The sequence below is a fragment of the Mixophyes fleayi genome, chromosome 3, assembly GCF_038048845.1.
Source record: "Mixophyes fleayi isolate aMixFle1 chromosome 3, aMixFle1.hap1, whole genome shotgun sequence".
Classification (NCBI taxonomy): Eukaryota; Metazoa; Chordata; class Amphibia; order Anura; family Limnodynastidae; genus Mixophyes; species Mixophyes fleayi.
In genome coordinates this window covers 73,351,563-73,377,077 of record NC_134404.1, presented here as the reverse complement: position 1 = coordinate 73,377,077, position 25,515 = coordinate 73,351,563, and the positions used below count along the sequence as shown (strand labels likewise).

Below are 25,515 nucleotides of genomic sequence, written 5' to 3'. Positions count from 1 at the left end.
AGCGCTGCGAAATTAGTGGCGCTATATAAATAGATGTAGGCCCACTCCTAAATGAGATCCAGTGTCCACATAGTAGCAATTGTCGTTTGGCTAAAGCGGTAACCAAACTGATGTATGTTCTGTAGTAGGAATAACATTATATGTTATGTTATGTATGATGAATAGTGACAATAGTGAATCTGGTATATATGAATATGTAATCTCCACAGGCCGGTTTGCTGTTTGACAATGCAGGAACACTTCTGTTCAGTTTGTTCATGTCAATCTGGGCGGTGTCCTTCTTGGAGTACTGGAAAAGACTTAATGCCAATCTGTCACACCAATGGAGCTGCTTAGAGTTCTGTGAAATTGAGGTGAGTTGAACAGATATTTGATTTTAGATAATTTACTGCATAATTTGAATGAACTGTGCAACCAGTGGTCGAAGTGGAAATTTAGAAGTGGTGGTATGAAAACTGTAATGGGCAGGGGGGGCAACGGCCCCCCGGCCTGCTGGGTCAGACGGCTATTGGGGCCGGGGGGGTCGGCCGGTCGCCCGCCCCCTGGATGCAAAAAACATAGTTTGCCGCATCCCCGCTGCCGCATCCCCTGTCATATGATGCGGCCGCCTGTGTGCCCCCCGGCGATCCCTCTCCCAGCCCGCGCCTGGTAATGGGATTGTGAGTAAATGGAGTTTGATAGTTTTACAACAAAGGCAGTAGGAGAAGAGGCGGTATGGCATACCACAGTATATACCCCCACTTTGGCCACATTTGTTAACACTTTCAATCTATACAATGATACCTCTGCACTGAGTTATTGCGATGCTATGCTGGTCGTACCGTATGGTGTCTGATTATTTATACGCTTGTTAACTCTGCATGTGGGTTTTAATTTTATTTGACCTTGCAAAAATCATTGCTCGAGGATTCGCATACAGGGTGTGGTTTCCACTATATAAATGCAGGAGATGCAACAGGTATAGGACCACCCTGTACTTGGAGGTCTATTGTTTCATATCAGACTTTATATATGAGTTCCCAGTGCTACAAGAGCGCTCCATTACTTACCTGCAACTGTCAAGTGCATCTTTAACAGAGGTCTCCTCTTGTCAAGAGACACTTGCATATACTAATCTGAATGGCTGAATTGATATCTTTACCCTGTTAGTTTGCAGTGGAAAAAATGTGATCACTTTTTAGATGACATTCAGCAGCTTATACGTGTTGTAGTAGTAGATGCCAATCACGGTTACTATGTGTACAATGTGTTTTTTCTATTGGGTTTGTGTGTAAGAAAATAATGCATTAGAAAGATCTTATTATATTAGATTAACTGTGATCTTTAAAAAAAACAACAAAAAAAAACTTTATGTATTTTCATATAGTTAAGGGAGCATTGCCTCCGATCTAACAACTGCTTAAGCCACAGTCTATTGAGACCCATTTTGGGGGATTTTGTGTTTGTTTTTTGCTATTATCCATAACAGGAGGTCCCCTTCTTACAGTGACAAGTTCAGAGTTTCTGGGAGGGTATTCAAACTGTAAATGGTAGCTTAGAATATGTCATTTTATAGGAGCGATCATAGGGACGAACAAGGATACAGGCAGATATATAATCTCTTCAGTTCCACTTTTGGCCAAGTATCACTGTGCATTATGTTTGTGATATGCGCATAGATGTGTAATGTAACACAACAAGTTAAATGGTAAATACACACATAGATATTGTACAACATGACTTCTGCACTAGTATAGATTATTAAATAAACGTACAATATTTGAATATGATGCTGGTCATGTGTTACTGTACTTTTTATCTTGGCATATTATGTCCAATATTTCTCAGATTTTCGGCATAACAGGTTCCTTTTGTAATGCCGTCTTTTTTAAATGTTATAGGGCAAACCATATAAATTTATTCACTTCTAGTAAACAAATAAGACACCAACCAATTTCACACACGTGTTTTCCTGGTGCCAAAGGGAAAGTTTGACGATGCCGGTCAAGTGATCAGTCCACCTGGAAGCTGACAAACCGTTAACATTTTATATTGTACAAGTGGGGTTCCTGCTTCCTAAAATCACACCTATGCATTAGGGAGTGTTATCTGGTATTTAATGCAACATTTCCAAAATTACTGCTATTTATTTAATAAATCCAATGGTGAAAATGCTGTGTTTTTGTTGAATTACCGCTATGTTCTAGGACTGTTTGATCACCCCATTAGTAGGTGACCACATGACAAATTTACATCTGTGACACTTATATTTCAGGAGACTCCTCGTCCTGAGTTCACAGCATTGGCTCCTCTCACTGCACGCAATCCAATCACCGGGGTGATGGAACCATATTTTCCAGATGCTCAACGTCTACGTAGAGTCCTGACGGGATCCATGGTTATCATATTAATGGTGAGCGACTGTAAACACTTATTGCAACAGTGTGTAGAGCTTTGAGGGTGAAAACATTACCTGCATTATTCCATATTTCTGGCTATATTCTAATCCACAGCTACTATAAAGGTAAGAGGGGTACTGCTAATCAGTTTTTCTCTTTGCTTCAGGTAAGAGGGGTTTTGTTGGAGCTGGGACCTCCCATTAACTTTATTCAGTAGGTTAGATTACGAAGGGGTTGTCAAAAATGAAAACTCGCCTGCCCATGATTACCCTATATATTCTTCTTACAGATTGCTGTGGTTATCATGGCTCTGGTTTCTGTCATCCTATATCGGCTCATCATCTCTGTGTTTGTTGCAAGAAGTGAGAACAAGCTGCTCATCTCATCTGTGAGTACCCATCTTACTGACAACTGCCTGTTGCTGAGTTGTACTTACTCCAGTTTGCATAGCGTAAATAACTAAAATTTGCACTGCACATGCCCATAAAGAGCCCAGACAAATGTGCACATACAGAGTTGTGTACATCTGTCACTTGCTCCTCCTCATGACTAGAGGCAAACCGGGGGGAGGGCAGGGAGACCAAGTACAGTAAGGACATGTTCATGGAAATGCGTCTGAGGCAGGTCAACATGGAGACAGATATAGGAGCCAAATCATTTACACCTGCAACAGGGCAGGTGCAAATACACGCTGATAATGGTCACCGGCACTAGCTAATCGGTTGATTGGCTGATTGCAAATTCACCTCTGAAGCCCATAGACGCTTTCTGCTTTGATTGTGCATACAATTATTTTCTAGGATTTGGTGGGGGTACCAAAAGTGTGTGTGTGTGGTGGGTCGTTTCTTTTGTTTTACATGCTACTTTCATATGTATGCGAGCAAGAATATTATATCTGCTGCCTTATTTAAGCCTAATAGCGAATGTTTTTTTCGCAATCAAATGTTAACTAATTATCCTTCTGCTTATGACCTGGTTGTGCATGTGTATGTATGGCAGGTGCAGAGCTGCATGCATCTAAAGATGCCTACGACTCAGTATATGGGGGTATTCACGGATGGCTTTTCTTAGTGTAAATTAATCCCAACATACATTCAACTCCGCATCAGGAGCAATGTGTGCAGTGCTATTGTATGTGCATAGAAGTTATTTTGGGTTACTGTGGGTGTAGTATTGGTATACCAGCAATGTGAATACTATTTCATGTATACTATTGGCATAGTCAGGCCAAGATTTACATTTTGTGTCCTTTCATCCCCCCTCATTGCTGTAGCTCTCCACCTGTTCAGAATTCTGGGGTTTCTCCATACTTTGAAACACTGTGCAAATATACTAATTTACATTTACCGCTGACCATTACCATATGCTAGGACTTGTGCTAACAGAGCAATGTATGAATATATTTCAGCCCATCTCCTCTCATTGTTGTGCTGTTATATTCCCCACCTTATGTTAGTATTGGAGAGCATTTGTTGTTTATCCCTTTTCACTTACCCATAATACATACCTAGATTTGTTTTCCCCTTATGTGTTCAACTCTAGAAGAGACATCCACCCCTGTCAGGACAGGGTTAACTTTTTTGCACACTTTCTTCCTGATGCAGCAGTTCTTGTAGCAGTTTATCCCCTGAACTGGCTTCTGATTCCCTGTGGCTGGTTACCTGCACTGATTACCCAGGTGCAAGCTTAGGCAGGTTTCCAGTTGCCGATTCTGATAGGACCGTTCTGATTTTGGGTGACTGGACAAAGTCTTGACTGAGTGGTACAAAGTGCAGGGACAGTCAGAAGTATGTCCTGCTTCACACTGCACTGCTCAAAAAGGGGGAACTGCATGCACCTAACAATAGTGGCATTGCCTGTGTATTTGAACGCGATGAGAAGGGTTTGGACAACAGCCGAACGCTGTCTAAAATAGTCATGTAGTGGGATTCTAAGATCCATATAACATTTAATTTACTTATACATTTGTGACAGTGATCCACTTTACTGTGACAAACACGCTGGAATAGTGTTTGTAGGCAGGTATATTAGTCTCAGGTTTCTAACCTACATGTTTTAAAACCCCAAAGAGAGTTTATATTTGGGATCTGCTTCACACAGAGATGTTCAGCTTTATGGAAAAGCTGGTAAAGGGTTCCTGGGGTTGTAGATGGAGAGCGAAGGGTGGGCTTAATTTACAAGGCCCAGTTTGGATCTTCTGTTCTGCTGTGGGACTGATTAATGCTGGCACCTGTGAGCTGTATTTAAAAGGCTGCTAGGCAGTGGATTCACTCTCTCCCTCCCTCTTAGCCTCTGCAGTCCTTTTCCCCAAAAAGGCGGACCTTTGTTGTGAGCAAACTGTGCTGGAAAACTGTTTGTTTTAGTCAGGAGAGACGTATTTAATTGGTGCTAGACAACTGCCTGAGGCCATTTGTATCCGCATTTTAAAGAGTGCATTATTGCGCTTGGCTGGGGTAGGTTGTGGTGTGTGGGAACTGCAGACACAGGTTCCTCCACATAGTAGAACTAGAAACAAGTAATACTTATTTGTACGTAGCCATTTGAGCGCAGCCATGTGTGGCTTGTCGTGGTGAAATGTCTTCTCTGTAGGGGGTGGGTGTGGTGGTTGGATTGTGGACCATAGAGCCAGTTCATTCCTTGTGTGTTATGAAGTGTGGGTAGGTCCCAAAAGCATTTCACCACTTATAATGGCTTCCTTAGTGGGTTCTGCTGTCAAAATGGTCTGTCATTTTGAGAAGTTGCCCCTTTAAGATATCGGGCTGATTTGGGCGCTCCAAAGGATTAAATTTATTGGTTGTAGTAATCATTGGTGTTATAGTGTGTGTTGTTTGGTGTTAGGGGCTGTGATGTTGGTGGTTCAGTGGGCATGGTATGCGCTGCAATCCATATTTTATTTCCAGGCATGCTCCTTGGCCAAATGTTTTGGAATCTCATTGATTTCACAAAAAATAGTTCACTTTGTTCCTGTTTATTGAAGAGATCTATGAAACATTAGCCACTTTGCTGCTTAATCGTGTCATGGAAATACATGGCGTTCCATAAAATTCACACTCTATTTCAAATTTTGGAATGCATGCTGTAATAACCTAAGCACAAATCTATCTCTCGTCAGCCTATTGCCCCCAAACCAATGAGCAAACCATGTGAACCAGGTCTTAGAACAGTGTCTTAGGCAAGAGGAATTTGGGGCCTTGGTACAGCAACTTTTTGGCGCCACCTCCATAGATGAGCAGGAAAAGGGTTGTGTGCCGATGAAGAGGGCGTGGCCTCTTAGTGTTGTGGGCATAGCCAACATGGGACGTTAGTGTGCCTCTTTAGACATGACCTGTATTAAAATTGTGTTGCTCTCGCCTACCTGTATTGCAGCTTCCACAATCAGGTACTGGATTCTTGTCCGAATCTTAGAATGTGGGGATCTGTTTGAAAAATGTATAGGTCCATGAAATATAGAAAGCCAAGCAATAAGTGAACACAGTACATAGTACAGATAACACAGTATATAATACATACATTATAATAAAACATTACATTTATCATACCCCCAGCCACATCACGCCACCCCCCCAAACACATCACAAGACACCCCACATTGACACCCCCAGCCCACTGTACTTATGCTGTGCTGGTGGCGCATCAGGGTGGAAACTTCTTGTAGAGTGAGCAGGGAAGATTAGTCTCGGAGATTTGATAATCTCTGAGACTAATCTTCCCTGCTCACTCTACAGGAAGTTCCCACACTGAAAACTCCATTGCTTGTTCTGCATGTTTTGTCTTGTCCAGGGGCTGGAAGCAGCTCCCTCCCCCTAACCCCACCACTACCTCTCCGCTCCCACACTCTCCACCTCCCCCTCGGCACCCCTGTTCTTAGATACTACGTCTATTATTATTATTATTATTATTATTATTATTATTATTATTATTATTATTATTATTATTATTATTTTATTTTATTTTTATTTATAGGGCGCCACTAGGTATCCGTAGCGCCATACAGGGTGAGACAGCACGGTACAGTTAACAAAAAGCACAGTAACTCCGAAGCTCAATGCACAGCTAGATGAGAGGTGAGAGCCCCAAGCGGGGTAGAGAGAGGGATAGAAGGGCAGGAGGACCTTGTGGAAGAGACAAGGAGCTGAAGAGCAGAGTTAAGGTGGTGGAGAACAGAAGGAGAGGAGGCCCTGCTCGAAGGAGCGTACAATCTAAGGGGAGGGTAGGACGGACAGAGACGCAATGGTAGGAGGAGGGAATAGGGAGAACAGAGACGGAGAGGGGGGGAAGAGGAGAATGGAAAGGGGGGACAGGAGGGCAGGAGTGGAAGGGGGGGGGAGGGGGAGACTGGGAGGAGGTCAATTAGGTGGGGGACTGGAGGGCTTTAAGGAAGAGGTGGGTTTTTAAGACCCGTTTGAAGCTGGACAGGTTGGGGGAAGTTCTGATGGAGCGGGGGAGCTGGTTCCAGTGGAGGGGGCAGGCGCGGGAGAAGTCTTGGATGCGAGCATGGGAGGAGGTAACCAGGGGGTAAGAGAGGCGGCAGTGGTTAGTCGAGCGCAAAGGGCGGGATGGAGCGTGTATGGAGATTAGGTTGGAGATGTAGGGAGCAGTGGAGTTGGAGAGGGTCTTGAAAGTAAGAGTGAGGAGCTTGAACACGATTCTGTAGGAGATGGGGAGCCAGTGGAGGGATTGGTAGAGGGGGGAGACAGAAGAGGAGCGGCGAGAAAGGAAAATGAACCGAGCTGCAGCATTGAGTACGGAGCGAAGGGGAGCGAGATGAGAGCGGGGGAGGCCAGTAAGGAGGAGGTTACAGTGGTTCAAGCGGGAGATAATAAGAGAGTGGACAAGAGCTTTAGTGGCATCTTGGGAGAGGAAGGGCCGAATACGTGCGATGTTGCGCAGCTGGAAGCGGCAGGATTTAGCGAGAGAGAGAATATGAGGGGCAAAGGAGAGAGAGGAGTCAAGGGTGACGCCGAGGCAGCAAAGTTGAGGAACAGGGGAAATAGAGGAGCTGAGAATGGTGATATAGAGTTCATTCCCCCTCCCCTTCCGACCTTTCTATCTATGAACTCCAATCATATTCTATTACTAAAAGGTAACCAAAAGGGAGAAAACTTGTAGACTAACACTCTTCTACTGAGACTTTAAACGTTATTTGGATGTCTACCAATGACAGAAAATAAAGATAATTTTCTTTGGGTACATCAGATTTACCCAAATCAAACATGGTTGACTAAAATTAGGTCCAAGAAAATTTGGAAAAAATGCACTATTCTCTAAGAAATTATTTTAGTAATAGATCTCAGTCAGTGGCTCCTGAATATAAAATTGGAGATAAAATTGGAGATAAAATGTGACTTTCTACCAAGAGCTTAGAATACCTAAATTTGGGTTGGGCACCGTGACACGAATCTGACAACGACAACATGGAATAGTCCGACATGATTAGACCAAAGGTGTTATGCACGCGTGGTAATAGTGACAACTTGAAAAGGAGACTTCAAACCGTTCTGATCAATGAACATCCCAGCAGCCTACAATTACGTCTGTTTCAAGCTGCCTACTAGCGTTCTTGCTGTTAAACTGGTAATTTAAGGAGGCGCTGGCTGTACAATGTTCTAGGTGGTTTGGGCGCTAATGACAATTAGCAATGGAGGAGCTCTCCTGAATGTCACTGGAGACTTTAAAGAACACTGCTACCCCTCCTCTCCTTCTTTTTTTTTTTTTTGTTTTTTTACCTGATGCTGCCGACTGCAGTAGACTGCCAAGAACTGTGCTACCCCTTCTGTGTCCCTCTGTGAAATGGCGCTGGTTGAGCATGGATTGCGGTACCTATAGAATCCAAAACTCGCGAGATCAGACGATGTAACGATCACATTTTGCCTCGCTTTCAATTCAGAGGGTGCGCAAAAGTACCGAGACGGCTTGGATCTGCTAAGTTTTGGTGTGTTCGGTTCTCTGGGAACCGAGCCTGAGCATCTCTACTTTCAATAATTTGCTTTACTAAGTTGATTTAAGATCTCCTGGGTCAAATAAAAATTGTTAAAAGAATAGTTCTTTATACTATGTATTGCTTAGCTATAACATTAGCCCAAGCCACAAATCTGAACATACCCAAAGATTTAAACCTAGACCTATATTTAGCCAAGTAATGAATCTGAACCTACCCTTAGCTTTACCCCTAGTCATAAAAATTCAAGATGATATGGGTGTCCACTTTACACTATACTGTTGTGTGGTTCTCAAGATGCAAATATAAAAATAATTCACAGCTTATTTAATTAGAAAATAATTGCTATCCCAAAATATCAATATATGTATTACGTTGCTTATGTGCTGATCCTCCACAGTGCTGTCTGTTGCATTTTAATGCTAACCATGAAGTAGATTTAAATGTTTAAATATAGTTAATTTTAAATGTTCAACAAATGTTATAATGAAATATAATGTTTATATTATGTCTTGGGGATCCATGGTATTGTGATTATTATCCAGACAGGTGCAGTGTGTATTTTACCCTGACACTCCTTACTGTGTGACTTGTTTATGGGTGGTTCCCAGGTGCCTGCTTTCTGGTTGGATACTGTTATTCGGCGCTTCGAATACGGACACATGTATAGCGACAAAAATAACCACGATGACTGTAATGATGTCATAGTTTAAATGTAGACTTACCTTAACATAGACAGCGGAGATTTCCTAAAACACGGCTATGCGACTGGTGCTAATTCCGACAATACCGGATGCCAATGTTCAAATGTGTAAATTTAAAGCACCATTAAAATGCCACTTTAAATGTTGATGTCGCTTACTTCCGTGATTTCAAATTGTCGCTTTAGTGGGTGTCGTTGTTCAAAGCGCCAGAATACCGATTACCACCGCTATTATCGCCTTTCAGTAAAGAATGGTCCATCAAAAAAAGCTACAGTACTTATTATGACCATTGGGTGGTGGTGTAGAGCACAGCTATTAAAACTGTCTATTCAAACCCAGTCCTCAGGGCTCCCCAACAGTGCAGGTTTTCCATATCTCCTTGCTGGAGCACAGGTGTATTCATTACTGACTGACACATTGTAACAGATCCACAGGTGGTCCTAATTATATCACATGTGATTTGGAAAACCTGCACTGTTGGGGAGCCCTTAGGACTGGGTTTGGGAAACCCTGGTCTATTGTACAACATAGTTGGGAGATTCACGTTAACCATACATGTGAGTATGTGTCATGCATATATCAAAATGCACAGCGGCTCAGTGGTTAGCATTTCTACCTCACAGCGTTTGGGTCATGAGTTCAATTCGTGACCATGGCCTTATCTGTGTGGAGTTTGTATGTTCTCCCTATGTTTGAGTGGTTCTGGTTTCCTCCTACACTCCAAAAACATAGTAGTAGATTAATTGGCTTCTGACAAAATTGACCCTAGTCTGTGTCATAGGGAATGTAGACTGTAGGCTCCAATGGGCTGATGTGAATGACACGTTCTCTGCACTGTGGAATTGGTGGCACTATATAAATTGATGTGGCAGTTGAAATTCTGTAAACTAAATTACCACTTTCATTTCTCCACAATGTCTTGTATCTAGTTTCTCAAAAATAAAGGCATAGATTGAATTCTGTTATGGGGACATTTCTGAGGTGTTCAGTAGCAGTGCAGATGAAGTGTTTGTGCACAGATGGGGTTTCTGTAACAAATTACCTGCAGGAGTGGAGTTTACGTAACTTAAAAATAGATCTTCATGAAATAATTGTAAATAAACATACAAATGTTTGGAAAACGTTATTTGCAGAGAATAAAATATTCAATTCATGTCTATGTATTGTGGAAGTGATGATTAAATTTTAGCTATATTTTGGTCCATGAAATGAACAAATTTCAATATGAAAAGGATATAGAGGAATAAACTTCATGTACAATCCTTCATGTCCCATAGGCTGGTCACATTGCCAGCATCACTGGATCCCTGCTGAACTTGGCTGTAATTCTCCTGCTGTCCAAGATCTATTTGACTTCGGCTCATTTTCTGACTCGTTGGGGTGAGTAATAGCAAAGAGTGGACATACAGACACCTGGTTGCTGCTATCTAAAAGCCATAAAATGTAATCTGCATCATAATACTGTTACTAGGAACTTTAAGGTCTAAGATGTGAACCACTAGATAATCTGTGTGAATAAAAGATTATAATTCTATCGATCACCAAATCCTACCAAATGGCTTTCGTGGTTGACCTCTCAGCATTTTTGGAGCAATGCTGGGTAATTTAGTTCAACAAAAAGCTAAGGACTGGAAGGTTACCTGCAATGCTGTCTTCTCAAACAAACCATACCTCATACTTGCACGGAGTTGAGGTCAGGTGACAAGTTTGGGAGAGGGCGTGGGCCTACGTCGAGATTTGAACCATTGCACTGCAGCTGGATCTGAGTTTCCCAGGTCCTAACTGTTGTGCATTTTACATGGTCTGACATATGTCCTATTTAAATCCCATCTCCGACCACATTAAATCCACCCTATCATAGACTAAACAGAGCAGTATATTAAAAAAAAGTAAGATTTTAATCAATTATCTCTTAATCATGATAGTAAGAGAATATCTTAAATGCAGAACTGATGTGGCTGTGCATCCTCCTGCATTGCAAGGAATGCCTCTAGAAATGCACTCACTCCACTGCTTCAGGCGCGCACCTAAAAAGGGGCTTTCTAGTTGCCAGGAACCCCCCCCCCCCCATTTCACGACCCCCTCTGTGCCCACGGACGTAGTACTAACTCTTCAGAGAGACAGAGCTGCTGCGCATGCCCAACCGCAGCACCTCCTCCCATGATCGCAGGTCAGACTCCGTGTGCAGACTCCAGTGGTGAATTGCACTTTAGTAATATATGTATATTTAATCTTACTCGTATACACCACGCATTCTACTTACACACACATTATATATCGATATCTGATCTATACCTGATATTTGATAGTCTGAATTGTCCCCTTTCTGCCCAAATTATTATGGGGTTGCGTCTCAACCACTTTACACTTTGTGAATGAGACCCAGTAATACCCTGAATCATATATAATTTCATACTGTGTAATACTGTTTTTAATGGAGAATAAAATGCATTAAGTACAAGTGTCAATGGTCTACTACTTCTGACTTTCTTCTAGAAATGCACCGTACACAGTCACAGTATGAAGATGCTTTTATCTTAAAAGTCTTTATCTTCGAGTTCGTTAATTATTATTCCACCCCCATATACATTGCATTCTTCAAAGGAAGGTGAGTTATTTTGATTTGATAAACGTTACATGGTAATGTTGCACTTGACACTTTACAAATTACGATTTGGTTGTATAATGAAGGACATTCAGCTTACTACAAAAATGGAGTGACAGGTTGGGTATTATACTTTGCTTTAGACATTGTCATAGTCAGAGATGAATCAAGGTAACATTTAATTTAAATATTCATCACCTATTAAATGGGAATATGGGTAATTATTGGACATTTCTTTGAAAAAGATTTGTGTTGCCACCTTTTTTAATCCTCCTATTTTATCTAGAATACTAGATTACTAAATTGATTATTTTAACAGTATATTTGTGTGTAGAATATAATCTGACCTCTAGGACAGCCAGTTTTATTCTGTACATTTTATACTTTGGCAAGTAGTTCTGGATGATCAGTATTCAGTTGCAAAGCTAGAAATGTTTTGACATTTGTGGATTTTATGCAGAATGATGGATCTGGTTTTAATGTTAACTATTTTAACATTAAAACGGCTGCAAATCAGAAAATGTAGCATGGCTACCATGGGCTTGGCTCGTACTATACAGGCATAGACAAAACTAATGTGACAAATTATACGTTTAGGTATACAGGTAGGAGGACTGAATTGTTCAATCAATGAAACTAATTATATGACTCTTTCAATACAATGTTTGCATTGGACAAGGCTTATGAATGACCCTCTGTGTTCCAGGCAGGAAAGTAAAGCTCTGTTGCTGGGTGAATGTCCTTTTATATATAATGTGTTTTCTGTTACTATTTGGCAGATTTGTAGGATATCCTGGACACTTTACCACCTTTTTCCAATTCCGTAATGAAGATGTGAGTATGAAACCCAAAACACAACCCATACATTTCTCTGTATATTATCTCTGCTCTTCCCATTTCCTTTCCAAAATGTATGACGCAAAGACTGGAGCCGATCAATACATAAATTAATATATTACAATAAGCACTAAAGACAACAACTTTTACCCATAGACTTGCATTTTATCACACCTTACCTTACCATGTCTTCTACAATACCAATTTTAGTTGTTAAGATTCTTGAAACATCAATAGATCCCATAGCCTATAAAATGAGGTTCAATAATCACAAATTATTATATTGTCCTCTTCTCTATACCCAGTAGATATTAACTGGCTTCTGATAAATAATCCGGGAATTTCTTATATGATGGGATTGATTTCAATTTTGACTTGACTGGGTCAATTATCCTACATTAGGATAATGGAAATTGGCTCAATATCTAAGTGTGGTCACAAAACTAGCTTGATCCATAATAATGAAATTGATCAGATCTATATCTGAAGTGTTGGTAAATGTGGTCAGGATATAACTGCTATCGGTCTGTTTGTGGCTTCTTCCAACCACACTGAAACGCCCCTCCAGCCCTGCGAGTGAGCAATCAGCCCAAATGTCAAACCTCCAGATTGTGTTCAATTTAGCCACCTAGTTGTGCAGCTAATTGTAAAGCTAGACCTAGCCAAGTAGAGAGTATCTGGTTTCTGATAAATAATTGCTGCTAAGATATGAATCAATATTATTCTGCAGTGCAGAAATCTGTGATCCCACATTCCCCTGAACCAAGCTTCATTTGTGCTTTAAGTTCAAGCATTGTAAGGATGTGAGTAGTAGATTTGTGTTCAAGTAAGCAGGCATTTTGAGTTAAAGTTGCAATGACAGACATCATCTTGCTTTATCCAACAACTGTCCTCCAGTCTTCAAGACGTACTGAAAACAGGCAAAGTGTTCAGAGTTAATAATGTAATCTTTCTTGGAACAAATGTCTAGCATAACATGGAAGGAGTTTCTGATATAGCATTAATTTAAAAACATTTTATGATATGGTGATCAATGTAAATATCCTCCCCCAGAGTGTTACTTACCTGTGGTCTATCATCCACTCTATCTGCCAGCTTTCTAGTCTCTAAAGTCCCCATGTAGTCTACTACTTACCTGACTAAAAACATGCAGTAGCATCTGACAATGCCTCTTCCTGAGTGTATATATCATGAATGTGTCTACTTCATTCATAAGTTGTACACTAGAGGGGCATCAGCAAACACTTCTGACTGTTAGATCTCTGTACAGCGCTGTGGAATTGGTGGCGCTATATAGATAAATGATGATGAATCAAGTGTACAAGATATACATATTGCATTTGGAGGGTGGGACCCTGGCGTATCCAGTGAACAAAGGTAATTAATACTCTGGATTTTACCTTAACCTAATAAACTGCTGCTAATCTTATAAATGTACCCTTTTTGGTTTTAAACTCTGCAAAGTTAGATGGATAATCTACAAAGCTTGTAGATACTTATGTAAAAGATTTCATAAAACTTTATGGAAACTACCATGGAACTGTGGAATGTTTGACCTTTGGTCAAATTGTTTTCAAGTACTGAGTGGTGAGGATTAACAAATTTGGATGGTATTTGTGAATAATCTTTTGGGTTAGCTAACATTGTTTTAGACTGTTCTCGTGCCCCACCTGTAGTAATGTGTACACTCTTTCAAGGTATGATCACATTGGAAGTTAAATCCATTACAGTGCATGTGTACCATGATGGTCAGTTTTGGCAGCTTTGAACTATTGTGATAATAACACTTTTCAATCTAAAAAGACCTGTGTAACAAAACCTCCTCATCATATTTACTTTCTGCATTACAGTGTAGCCCAGGAGGTTGTCTAATTGAGCTGGCTCAGCAGTTACTGATTATTATGGTGGGGAAGCAAGTTCTGAACAACCTAAAAGAAATTGTAATTCCGTGAGTATGATGAATTTGTGTCATGGTCCAAATGAAAAAAATTAAACCAATAGATATGATTGTCAATAAATAAATTTATCCTAATTTTAAATTTGATTAGGAATTTGGCAAGTAGCCCCAGTGAGGGATTAACTATGTTAAATGCATAAAAGAGCACAAAAAATGTTCTCAAGAAGCCAGCATAGCATATGCACATCACAAAGCTGACAATGACCTCATTTGTGGGATTCTATCTGGTAATCCAAAGGAAGGGCTGGAAACTTCTGGTCTGGTGGGTGACTGTAAGCAGTTGGCCCATGTTTTTTACCAGTGCATTGCTATAAAACCGTGATGATGTGGTGCCGCTGAAGGGGCATGGCCAGCCACCAGAGTTTGGCCAGTTTCCACAGAGACGTGGCCAGCCACTAGATGGGTGCCACTTAAGCAAAGGGCAGACAGCATTCAGTTTGTGTGGCCCTCAAACCTCCAAAAGGGCCACACATTATTCTCAACTTCAAGAATTAAAAAAATAATTTGGCTCCAAAATATCGGCACCCCCATATCACTCAACCCAAAATAGCCCCACATTCCCTCAGACTCTCACTTCCAGCAAAAATCCCCCACATTCCCTCAAATTTCCCATGTACTCTAAAACTCTACCACATGCCCCTCACATGCTAATCATACCTTGAAACATACCCCTCACATACCACTGAGACTTCCCCACAGTTTGCTCCAGGCCTATCCTCCCTCTAATGCCATTGGAGGCCCAATGTATGCTATAGAATGGTGCATAATGTTCTAAACCAGGTTAATTGTGCTACATTGGAGATGTTGCAACAGATATATGGGCTTCAGTTAGTTAGATTCTTTAAATATTTACAATTGGTGCACTACGTCTCTTCTCTTCCTAAGACACGCAATGCCAGGCCTTGACAACTTGAGTCTTGATGCTATAAAGATCCCCCTTTCAAAGGGAATGATTTCCTCCCTCTATAATTTATTAGCAAATGCTAAACAATCAACTACCCCATAGCATGAAATTAACTTGGAGGCAGACCTCTAGACCAAATAGACTGCACAGCTTTTCCTCAGTGTTGGAGAGGTTGTGGTGAATTAAGCTATTTCCTTCACAGCTGGTGGACATGCCCTAAAATTGCCAGCTCCTGGGACAACATAGCCATCCTTATATTCAATTTTACTTCAACACCCACCACTGCCGATTGAGGGCTTGGATAAAACCTTCGATAAATTGGCTACTCAAATTCTTAACATAACTAGATCCCTAGTAGCTTGGAATTGGAAAAAAATCTGATCCCCCTTTAATTCAGCATGTGTACAACAAAATATGGTACCATGGCAACTATTTAATAAATTCACAAATTTACCCAAATCTGAAACTTATTGTATTATTAATATACCTCGCCCCATCAAATTATGTTGCTACATTTGACTGTTCCTTCCATTATATTTATGTTCTTTTCGGTTTCCCTGGCCAACCTCCAAAGCAACTGTCACAAGAATGGGTGCCCAGGCTATAACCCTATGTGCGGTGTCTGCTTCCCTGTAGCAAGAAGCTGCCCAACTCCTCGAATCTACTATGACTTGGTCATGGAACGAATAGCTCTATTACTTTACATGACACATCACTGTAATGACAGAGATGCTCATAGCTTTGCATCACCATGAAATCTTCAAATTTTCTAAAGTTGTGGTTGTCCATACTTCTCAACTGTCCATTTTAGGAGGAACATTCCTGATTTGAGGGGATTATCCCATCACACCTTTGTTCCGGAGTGTTTGATTACCCATGAAGGAACATACCTAAAAAAGCAGACGGTATTTGGGTGGTAAGGGGTGGCATAGCTCACCTTGTGATAGTCATGCCTCCATTGTGATGTGATCACACCACTTTTGTGTCCCAATTTCAGGATTACAAAAGCTAGGAGAAGATATCTATGCACAAAAGGTGAATTGTCTGTAAGTAGGAGATCTCTGTGCAATGCAGCCTCCATTGCCCAGTAGATGTTGCAGCCTCAGACTAAGGCAGCATTGTGCTTCATTCTCAATGGCACTTTTTAAATGCAATTTACATTCATTTTTAATGCTTCTAAAATGTATATAAACTGGTTTGACAGTAGAAACCAAAGGATATAGTGTTACTATGACAATTGGTATTTTTACTTGCATTGCTTTTCTTTGCGGAAACCCCCCCCCACCCCCAAAAAAAACACTACTTGTTCCATTTTTGTGCACTTATGCGTCTCAAAGCAAGGCCACAAAAACTAGCAAAACTAGTAAAAATGCATGTCACACACTAATGGGTATGTGCTGTTAAAGTAATTGAATTTCTTCAGTGAAATAAACTTTAAGGATAAAAATGTATAAAATGTTTACCGTATTTACAAAATGAAAGCTTGTTTGTGTATACAAAGCAGAGCTTCATACGTGAAGCTTGGTCATAATTTTAATCACAGTGCAAGACTGTTTTTAACAGAAGAAAAAAATAGATTGAATTACAGTTCAAATGGCCTACTACAATTGGCTGAGAGAGAATGTAGGCGTTTCTTGGTACTTCAGGCTCTCATGTATGAAATGGGGGTTTTGATGAACAAGGACATTACAAAATTTTCTCCAACACTGATTAGGAACATCTGTTCAAATTAACTCTTTCATTACAGCTCACTTTCCTTTCATTTCAGAACACATGAACAGGTCAAAAAATACAATATCAAATAAAACAAAACAAATCTTTATATATTATATTATATACTGGCTTCATCCAAAAATAACTTTCAGTGCCCTTACACACTTTGGCAGTGAGGGTCAAGATAGGTTGTAGAGTTCCCATTTCAATGAGTCTTATGAATATTGCAGTGTCGGCACCATTTAGTAGACTCTAATCCCAGGATAATACCATCAATCATTGACTATTGGGTAAAATATTTAAAAAAGTGCTCTCTCATCCTGCAGGGGAAGGGAGTCGAGTAGCCCGAGGTTCTACCTTCAAAGAGACTCACCAGAGCTCGTTTTATATGACTAGAGCAGAAGTGCTCAAATCTAGTCTTCAAGAGCTACCAACAGGTCATGTTTTCAGGATTTCTGTCTGTAGAAACAGAAACAGATGGGATAATTACTGTCCTAGCCAAATAAATTAACTCACCTGTGCATGATTAGAGAAATCCTATAAACATGAACTGTTGGTAGCTCATGAGGACTGAGTTTGGGCACCTCTGGACTAGTCTTTAATATGATCCTGAACTCAACAGCTTGATCACATTCAGTAATCTAAAGGGTATGCTGAGCACTACCAGTAGAGACAATGAGAACTGCACGTCTGAGGTCCGAGTGGGAGACTAGAAAGACATGCGGAGCGGCTGAGTCGTGGAATGTCATGGAATTTACGGGTATGTTGGGGGCCGATCTCTAGTCAGCCAAGTCTCAGGCTTGGCTGACTATCCAGTGAACTCATTTAATGAGTAAGACAGACTGAGAATCAAAGAAGCCTGATCATAATGGAGGACCCTGATATCTGTAAATTGTGGGATGACCATGTCTAGAGGGAGTAACGAGACATTCTAGTGGAGCTAGGAAACACCTACTGTTGAGAAATCAAAGTTACTGCTAAAAAGGACAGTGTACCCAGTAATCTGTTTATTAAATTCTTCCTGCACACATGTAGTAGTTGCAAATAAAGGTATAGTCTGGTACCTTTTATACCAACAACTGTGATATGGCATCTCCTAATTATATCCCTATCAACTGACTTGGTTATCAAATGTAAATGTGCAAGGATCCCTTTCCACAGTTCAACCCAGAGAGTCTACACATAGAGAGATTGAGTTAGCTCGATAAACCCTGACTGAGGCAGGGGCAAGCTCAGAGCACCCACAACATTGGAAAGTTGTTACAGTATTGTGTGTTAATTCTGATTGGTTTCTGTAACTGTATTAAAATTGTTTCTTGGGATAACGTATGAGATAGTATAGTGATGTACATGAATGCAGTCCTGGTGACCTACCATTATGTAGGTCAATGTTTCCCAACTCCAGTCCTCATGCAACCCCCAACAGCTCATGTTTTGAGGATGTCTTTCGGTGGAAACAGTCTACTTGGCTGGGTCAGTAATTATCTCACCTAAGTCACCTGTGCATGATTAACGAAATCCTGAAAACATGAGCTGTTGGGGGCGCATGAGGACTGGAGTTGGGAAACACTGATGTAGGTTTTAGAGGTCATTCTGCAATCCTGGACTACTCGCAAAATGTACCCGGTTGTCCTGTTTTGTAGGCTAACAAAAGACTATTTATAAAAACTTATTTAACATAATTAGTGCTGTGTGCCTCAAACACTAGTATATCTATAGCAAGACTTATTTATTAAAGTACAAATATTTTATACATTTTCTCCTTGTTGCATAAAGGAAGCTGACTCTCTGGTGGCAAAACAAAAACTCCATTGCTGTGGCCAAAAAGAAGACTGATGAGAACAGAGAGAATCCATGGGAAAGAGATTATAGACTGATCCCTTATGCAGGACTATTTTATGAGTACCTAGAGATTGGTGAGTCAATAAGTTGCTCAAAGGTGGTTCAGACGTTTAATCATTCAAGTGCTATTCCGTTGATCTAAAAGTGAAAAAAGGCAAACAAAATAAACAATTGCTAAATTTCAACATGCCAACTATCTATAATCCTATTTACATGCTTTTTGAAGGAGAGTCTGCAGATACCAACTTCTGCAGTCACCACTTTGTCTACTTATGTGTAACTTGGATATCAATGGATGTCCTCCTTTCTGTTGGTGAAAAGGTGAGCAGCAAGGGTGGATCTAAGCCTCTTGTCTGAAGAAGGGCATCATTTTAGGTGCTGTTAAGACAACCAGAACAAAAAAATGTGAATTATGATTACTGTTAATTCTTTTCCACACCTCCCAGTGAAATATGACGCTTCCTATATAACTCCTCTCCCTATCAATGGAATCTTTAAGAGGACCCCATCTTCCGTAGGGTTAGTCATACTGGATGACATACTAGCTAGGGGTGTATCCACTTTCAGGACCAAGCTCAACTTCTGAGCCTATTCAACACTAAATGGATACATACATTCCGATCTCTGTCAGACTGACTCTCTTCCACCTGTGCCCTTATTAATAAGTTTTGTTCACATTCTAATTGAGTATCTCTCCTCTATATCCATGCTTGTCTGAGACCTTGCTCTTTAACCCTTTGTATAGTACACAGATCTTTCTTAGTCCCAAAGCATTCTCTCATCCAGGCTATAAGCTCCTATACTGCTCAGAGGGTTTTCTGTTGGGCTGATCTACCTATTAGGAGCTCCCTTACATACCATTCGGGGGCGTTTTCTAACTGACTTTTCCTAAACGTCAAAAAACGTTGTAACCTTTTGTAATGGCTGCCATGTAGGATTGAAGGGGACATGTCTATTTTGCACCCCATTTGTTATGCCTGTGACAACTGCCTCAGTTTGCATCATCTTAGAAACACCCCAGCTCAGATTGTTGTGGTGTTTATAAGATGTACTCAGTGCTAGTAATGAAGATATATCCTTCTGCCTTCTGTCTATTTAGAGTAGAGATGGGCGGGTCCGGTTCTCCGAGAACCGAACCCACCCGAACTTTGGGTATCCGAGTACCGAGCTGAGCAGCTCGGTACTCTCCCGCCCATTCCGAATCCAAATCGAGGCCGAACGTCATTGTGACGTCGTCGGATCTCGGGACTCGGTTCTCGCGATACTTCAACTTTATAAATACACGCCTCCACAGCAATCCATCGCCATTTGACAGAGGGAGAGAGCAGGGTGTAGTCATAGGCTAATTAGAGCAGGGACAGAGAATACCATATTGTTCTTGCAATTGCTCTAACCAAAATCGCTAGTGCAGAGAGGAGGATAGAGGTTTATTATTTTTTCTTCATATTTGGCACTCCCCAGCGCTTTTGGGGTGTCCCCCATAATTGTGCATTAATATTTCTGGCTGTCAAAAGTCATATCTGTCAGCAGTATCTACTCAATAATTTTTAGCACTCCTCAGTGTTTTTGGGGTGTCCTCCCTAATTGTGCATTAATATTTCTGGCTGTCAAAAGTCATATCTGTCAGCAGTATCTACTCAATAATTTGTTGCACACCTCAGTGTTTTTGGGGTGTCCCCCATAATTGTGCATTAATATTTCTGGCTGTCAAAAGTCATATCTGTCAGCAGTATCTACTCAATAATTTTTAGCACTCCTCAGTGTTTTTGGGGTGTCCTCCCTAATTGTGCATTAATATTTCTGGCTGTCAAAAGTCATATCTGTCAGCAGTATCTACTCAATAATTTGTAGCACACCTCAGTGTTTTTGGGGTGTCCCCCATAATTGTGCATTAATATTTCTGGCTGTCAAAAGTCATATCTGTCAGCAGTATCTACTCAATAATTTTTAGCACTCCTCAGTGTTTTTGGGGTGTCCTCCCTAATTGTGCATTAATATTTCTGGCTGTCAAAAGTCATATCTGTCAGCAGTATCTACTCAATAATTTGTTGCACACCTCAGTGTTTTTGGGGTGTCCCCCATAATTGTGCATTAATATTTCTGGCTGTCAAAAGTCATATCTGTCAGCAGTATCTACTCAATAATTTTTAGCACTCCCCAGTGGTTTGCGCTCAGAATGGATTCAAAGCAGTCCACATATGATCTAAATGAGCAACCAGGTTCTGTCACCAGTCCTGATGTTAGTGTTCCCAGTACGTCATCTGGCCAAGGCGATGTCAAACAACAGAGTGTTTTCAAATTAGTGCAAAAAACAAAAACCAAAAAAAAATTTACTGTATTGAAGCGAAAAAGAAGTGTAACTGAGCAAAAGTTAAGTGACGATAAAAAAAAAATTGCAAGCATGCCATTCTACACACGCAGTGGCAAAGAGAGAATGAGGCCTTCACCTTTGGCTATTAGTGGCAGATCCCAAAAAGTTACCCAGGCTACAATTGGTGCACAACTACTGTTACGCGTCAAAGCTGAGCTGCAAGATACCAGTGAGGCATTACAGGAGAATATTTGCTCTGATTCACAAATGACAACAATCCCTGTGGAGAGTCCATCCAACAGTGGGATGTCTAATCGTGAGCATTCTGCTGATGTGTGCCTTAATAGCCCGAGTGTAGCCGGTGATACCCAAATTGAGGATGCCACTTTGGAATTAGAAGAGGATGAGGGGGAGATTTGTGTAGGCGACGAGGGCGCTAATGAGGATGTTGATGAGGATGAGGTTGTTTGTGTAAGTCCTGCACCAGTGGCAGCAGTTCTGGCACGTGACAAGAAAAAGGCCATTGTCATGCCTGGGCATAAAACAAAAAAATCCACTTCTTATGTGTGGAATTATTTCTACCCAAATCCAGACAACAATTGTATAGCCATTTGTAGTGTATGTGAAGCCACAGTCAGTCGAGGGAGGGACCTTAACCATCTTGGAACCTCGTCTATGTTACGCCATTTAACGAGAGTTCATGGCAAAGTGTTGGGAAAAGCTGAAAGTTCTTCCCAAAAGAATACAAGCACTCCCTCATCAGCTAAGACCCTCCGCTCACCGACATACCGACGGCTACAAAATACACCCACCACACCATCCTCATCAATATCCTCAGTAGCGCTCGGAGTTAGCCCGGCATCCCACTTAAGGCTGGATGACTCCGGCACTATTATTGATTCCTCTGAAGAAAGCGTTAGTCCTGCTGCTGCTGTTGCTGCTGCTGGGGGTGAATCGTCATCCCAGAGGCAGGTGAATAAAATGAGCAGTCCTACATTTCAGCAATTAACTGTGAAACAATCATTTGCGAGGGGAAGCAAATATGACAGCAGTCACCCAGTCGCCAAGCGAATCACAGACGCCATGGCTGCAATGTTAGTGTTAGATCTGCGTCCAATCTCCACAATAAACGCAGCTGGTTTTTCACAGTTAATTGAGGTTTTGTGTCCGCGTTACAGAATTCCATCGCGACACCATTTCTCCCGTAAAGCTATTCCACAACTATACCAAAAAGTGTGTAAAAATGTAGAGATTGCGCTGAAAAATGCCATTCTGCCCACTGTTCACTTAACCACAGATATGTGGACAAGTGGAAGTGGCCAAACCAAAGACTATATGACTGTGACAGCCCACTGGGTTGGTCATTCACCTTCACCAGCAGGAACAGCAGCAGCATGTACACCACTACGTAACATTTGTCACAGGCAGGCCACTCTTTGTATCACCGGCTTCACTAACAGGCATACGGCTGACAATTTGTTACGCAAACTGAGAGATGTGATTGATGCATGGCTTATACCACTCGGACTCTCCCCAGGGTATGTCATTTCAGATAACGCCAACAATATAGTGCGAGCATTACAGCTGGGTGATTTCCAACATATTCCCTGTTTTGCTCACACCATCAACTTGGTGGTGCAGAGCTTCCTACGAAATAACCGTGAGGTGCAGGAGATGCTTTCGGTGGCCCGTAAAATTTCAGGCCATTTCAGGCATTCAGCCACAGCATGTAGGAGATTACAGCAGCTCCAAGAGCAGTTTAACTTGCCCTGCCACCAACTTAAGCAAGAGGTGGTAACTCGGTGGAATTCCACCCTGTACATGCTTCAGAGGATGGAGGAACAGCGCAAAGCCATCCAAGCATATTGCACAAGTCATGACATTGGGAAAGGAGGGGGGATGTATTTCACTCTTGCACAGTGGGGAATCCTTTCAGTGCTGTGCAAGGTGCTGAAACCATTTGAAGTTGTGACATGTGAGGTCAGTGCAGACTCTGCTAGTTTGAGCCAAGTCATTCCTTTAATTAGACTATTGGAAAAGCAGCTTGAGAAAATGAAGGAGGAGCTGAAAGCAAGCAATTCAGCAAAGTATGTTGGCCTTGTCGATCAAGTACTTAATTCGCTTCACAATGATCCTCGAGTTATTAAGATCTTGAACTCGGATCAGTACGTTTTGGCCACTGTGCTTGATCCAAGGTTTAAAACCTACATTGAGTCTTTACTTGTAAATGAGCGAGATGTGAACTTTTGCAAGGAGCTATTGCTCAGCAAGTTGGCCGCTGAACTGGGCCTCGGCTTGACGACGTGTCCTCCTTCACTTTCTCAAGCTGTTGCTCGTAAAAAATTAAATTTCCAAAAAAGAAGCAGGGAAGACACAGGGGGCAGACGAGAACAATTTAACATCTGGGCTGGTTTGAAGGATTTTTCAAAAAAAAGTGTCACTTTGCCCATAAGTCCATCCAATATGAGTATAAACATGCAAAGGATGGTGGAGGATTACTTTCAAGAGGTAGTTGATATGGAAATGTCAGACAGTCCCTTTCCTTACTGGGAAGAAAAGCAGGCCATTTGGAAACCCATGTACAAACTTGCTTTGCAATACCTAAGCTGCCCACCCTCCAGTGTGTACTCTGAACGAGTGTTCAGCACAGCAGGGAACTTAGTCAGTGATCGCCGTAGAAGGTTACTTCCCAAAAATGTGGAGAAAATGATGTTTATCAAAATGAACTACATCTTCCACGAGGAAGGCCTTCACCATCCAAGACATCCAAGCACTGACTGTTCTCTAATGGCGGATTCAAGCGGCGATGAATTGATAGTCTGTGATGATGACGTACACACTGATGAGGGTGAGGATGAAGCTGAAGATGATGCCGATAACATCTTTTTAAAACTTTCTATGTAAGTGTAGGGTGCAATCTACCCCCAAAGAGGAAAGGGACTTGTGGCATTTCCATATCACATACCATCTTGAAAGGCTGCTGTTAGGGCAATTTATCCTTAAGGGTAGGGTGTCATAGACAGAGTGACCCTAAACTGGCTTTGTCCATTTTTCATAATATTGTACAGTCTATAATGGCTGAATTTTTTAGTATTTTATACAAGTGGAGGGGGGCCTAGAGAGACAGAGTGACCCCAAACTGTCTTTCTCCATGTCAATTAATATTGTACAGTCTATAATGGCTGAATTTTTTGGTATTTTATACAAGTGGAGGGGGGCCTAGAGAGACAGAAACCAAACTGGCTTTCTCCATGTCAATTAATATTGTACAGTCTATAATGGCTGAATTTTTTGGTATTTTATACAAGTGGAGGGGGGCCTAGAGAGACAGAAACCAAACTGTCTTTCTCCATGTCAATTAATATTGTACAGTCTATAATGGCTGAATTTTTTAGTATTTTATACAAGTGGAGGGGGGCCTAGAGAGACAGAAACCAAACTGGCTTTCTCCATGTCAATTAATATTGTACAGTCTATAATGGCTGAATTTTTTGGTATTTTATACAAGTGGAGGGGGGCCTTGAGAGACAGAAACCAAACTGGCTTTTTCCATTTCTTTACATATTTAACTATAAGTGTAGGGTGTAATATACATTCAAGACGATGGCTGCATTGCCAATATGCATAGATGGAGAGGAAGACAATCTGTTTTGTGTGTAGAATAGGCCTACCAACGAAGAATTAAACTGTTTTTTTGGATGATTTATTACCTCAACAATTAGATTACTTGTCTCTAAAACAGTTGGAGCACTAAATTGGGTTAATTTAGGCCCAAAAACATGGATTTTCCCAAAAAATAGCAAAACAAAACCAAACAAAACCAAAACCAAAACCAAAACACGCAATGGCGGTTTTGCAAAACCAAAACCAAAACCAAAACACGACGGTAATCCAGATCCAAAACCGAATCCAAAACCAAAACACGGGGGTCAGTGACCATCTCTAATTTAGAGTAGTAGTCAAAAGAAGTCCATATTCTGGGCAGTCCAGCATAGCTGTATACTTTTGCTGAGTCCCAGCTTCCCACAACGCTATTTATTTTCTAGATCTTCAAGTTTAAGAGCATCTATGTGGCTTTTGTGCTCCTGCAGACAGGACCTAACTGCTAGAGCAGGGTTAAGGCTTTGGGGGGTCCCTGTAGTTTAATACACACATATATAAACATTGCCCCCCCGTATCTCTCCCATTGCTCTCTCCATGCCTCTCTGGTGCCCTCTCCTGCAGACGTGACAGCCATTTTGCAGCATCCCTGTCACTTCCTCTCTGAGCACTGGATTGTGGGGTTGCCCCGACAGCTCCTTGAAATGCTCAAAAAGCATTTTGAGG

General features: G+C 41.3%; 1 protein-coding gene across 1 annotated transcript in view; it reads left to right on the top strand.

Annotated features, from left to right (window-relative positions):
- Positions 1-25,515, top strand: part of ANO7 (anoctamin 7) — a 105,927-nt gene that overhangs the window by 57,307 nt on the left and 23,105 nt on the right. Inside the window, exons 11-18 of the mRNA XM_075200858.1 lie at positions 210-353; positions 2,255-2,392; positions 2,668-2,766; positions 10,298-10,400; positions 11,517-11,628; positions 12,405-12,459; positions 14,313-14,410; positions 18,813-18,952. Of these exons, the coding sequence (XP_075056959.1) occupies positions 210-353; positions 2,255-2,392; positions 2,668-2,766; positions 10,298-10,400; positions 11,517-11,628; positions 12,405-12,459; positions 14,313-14,410; positions 18,813-18,952 (889 nt within the window). The remainder of the gene's footprint in view (positions 1-209; positions 354-2,254; positions 2,393-2,667; positions 2,767-10,297; positions 10,401-11,516; positions 11,629-12,404; positions 12,460-14,312; positions 14,411-18,812; positions 18,953-25,515) is intronic.